Source organism: Molossus molossus, unplaced genomic scaffold (genome assembly GCF_014108415.1).
Source record: "Molossus molossus isolate mMolMol1 unplaced genomic scaffold, mMolMol1.p scaffold_m16_p_1, whole genome shotgun sequence".
Taxonomy (NCBI): Eukaryota; Metazoa; Chordata; class Mammalia; order Chiroptera; family Molossidae; genus Molossus; species Molossus molossus.
This window is the reverse complement of record NW_023425344.1, coordinates 105,252,582-105,255,064: the sequence shown is the minus strand read 5'-3', so window position 1 is coordinate 105,255,064 and position 2,483 is coordinate 105,252,582. Positions and strand designations below refer to the sequence as shown.

At 58.4% G+C, this 2,483-nt stretch overlaps 1 protein-coding gene across 1 annotated transcript; it reads left to right on the top strand.

The window, feature by feature from the left end:
• The first annotated feature begins 335 nt into the window (after positions 1-335).
• On the top strand, positions 336-2,253 carry PTF1A (pancreas associated transcription factor 1a). The gene is made up of 2 exons (XM_036247773.1): positions 336-1,350; positions 1,706-2,253. The coding sequence occupies exons 1-2, from the start codon at positions 576-578 to the stop codon at positions 1,906-1,908; spliced, it is 978 nt and encodes a 325-aa protein (XP_036103666.1). The 5' UTR covers positions 336-575; the 3' UTR covers positions 1,909-2,253.
• The last annotated feature ends 230 nt before the right edge of the window (positions 2,254-2,483 follow it).

Here is a 2,483-nt window from a genome sequence, read left to right as displayed (position 1 = left end):
CGCCCTGTGCTGTTACCCTCGTGAGGACGGCTCTGAGCAGCGCGTGGGCAGGTGACCAGCGCGGCAGGCTGCAGGTGCCCTTGGAGTGGTGCGCCCCTCAGGTACTTGCCTGAGGAACAAGCTGGGAGGAGCAGGAGGAGCCCCTGACAGCGTAGACCCCGCCTCCATTCCGCCCTAGGAACTCCCAACCCGAAGAGAGCTTCTCCCGCCCCGGCGCCGCCGGCCGGGCCCCCGGCCCCCCTCCCCGCCGGCTCGGTGATTGGCTGGCGCTGCGGGTCCCTGGCACGCGCCTGTGGATGTAGTTATAAGAATCCTCGCGTGCCGGCCCTCAGCTGCAGCAAGTCGGCCACAGCCCTCCCCAGCGCAGCGCGGGCGCCGCCAGAGCGCAGCGGCCGCGGGCACTCCAAGGAGGCCGGGGGCGGGGAGCCGGCGGGCCGCCCCTACTGCCTCCGGCTCAAGGACCTGGGAGACCGGGAGGAAGGGGACTGCCAGACAAGCAAAAACTATAACATCAAACTTCCAGAGAGCCACTTCAGGCTACCAGCACCTCCCTCGGGCCTGCGGCAGCGCAGAGCATGGACGCGGTGCTGCTAGAGCACTTCCCCGGGGGCCTGGACGCCTTCCCGTCTCCTTACTTTGACGAGGAGGACTTTTTCACCGACCAGTCCTCTCGGGACCCTCTGGAGGATGGTGATGAGCTGCTGGCGGACGAGCAGGCCGAGGTGGAGTTCCTCAGCCACCAGCTGCATGAGTACTGCTACCGCGACGGGGCGTGCCTGCTGCTACAGCCCGCGCCCTCGGCCGCCCCGCACGCGCTCGCCCCGCCGCCCTCGGGGGGCCCAGGCGAGCCAGACGACGTTGGCGGCGGCTACTTCTGCGACGCGGGGGCGCCCTCCAGCGGCTTTCCCTACTCGCCCGGTTCGCCGCCCTCGTGCCTGGCCTACCCGTGCGCCGGGGCGGCCGTGCTGTCCCCGGGGTCCCGGCTGCGCGGCCTGAGCGGGGCAGCAGCGGCGCGGCGGAGGCGGCGGGTGCGTTCGGAGGCCGAGCTGCAGCAGCTGCGACAGGCGGCCAACGTGCGGGAGCGGAGACGCATGCAGTCCATCAACGACGCCTTCGAGGGACTGCGTTCTCACATCCCCACGCTGCCCTACGAGAAGCGCCTCTCCAAAGTGGACACGCTGCGCCTGGCCATCGGCTACATCAACTTCCTCAGCGAGCTGGTGCAGGCCGACCTGCCTCTGCACGGCGGCGGCCCGGGAGGCGGCCGGGGGCCCGGCGGTGGCGGGCGTCTGGGAGGAGACAGCCCGGGCAGCCAGGCCCAGAAGGTCATCATCTGCCATCGAGGCACCCGTAAGTGCGTTCGCATTCTAGCTCAGGGAGACGGGGACGAATGCGGGAAGGTCTTGGAGGGCAAATGGTCCGTGGGCACCGGCGACCTTGAACGCGAGCTGGCGTTTTTCAGGTTTTTCCCGCCACTTTGACCGTGGCTTAGAGGGCACACAACCACAGTGGACTGCAGCTAGCTCCTGGGATTCCGGGGAGGGGGGCGCTGGGGACTTGCAGAGTGGAGGGAAAGGGTCATTCCAATGTGACCTAAGACTCCTGTTGTGTAGAGGAGTCCGGGAATGGACCCTACAGGACTGGAGGGCTCAGCTGGGAATAGAGTTGGACATTCACACACTGTTTTCTCTTCTCACTTCCTCAGGGTCCCCCTCCCCCAGCGACCCGGATTATGGCCTTCCTCCCCTTGCAGGACACTCTCTATCATGGACTGATGAAAAACAACTCAAAGAACAAAATATCATCCGAACAGCCAAAGTGTGGACCCCAGAGGACCCCAGAAAACTCAACAGCAAATCTTCCTTGAACAACATAGAAAACGAACCTCCCTTTGAATTTGTGTCCTGAGAAATCCCAGAGTCCCCTGAGGATCTCATTATGTCTCTGTGCATATTGTACATGTAAATATCTATAATGTAAATGTAATTTAAGAATCACATTTTTTTCTAATGGCAATCAACTGTTTGTTATTTATCTATTTATTATGCTGTCAAGTTAATGAAATAGATTCTCTTTTTAAATATATAATTTATATAATTTATCCTGATTTTCTAAAAATATGCAATAGCCTATGATTTCCCCCCAGCACCTTTGGCAGAACGTTATTGGAAGAACTCTAGCTAGAAAATTCGCGCTAATTTATTGACAGATACGGTTTATTTCTAAGCGATGTTAATAAATGTTATTTACACCCCTTTCTAAAAGTTATTTGTTTAATACATGATGGGGGGAGGGGTAACTATAGCTCTAAAAAGAAGAATTAATTTACTTTGTAAAAGATAACCCAACCAGAGACTCAAAATGTAGCTATCTAGTAAGAAACCATATTCTAATGAGATTTAGCTGAAAGGGAGTGGATTGGAAGGTGAAGCCCCAACTCCCTTAGAGCACCCTTCTGCATCACCTGCCCTAAATAGTGACCT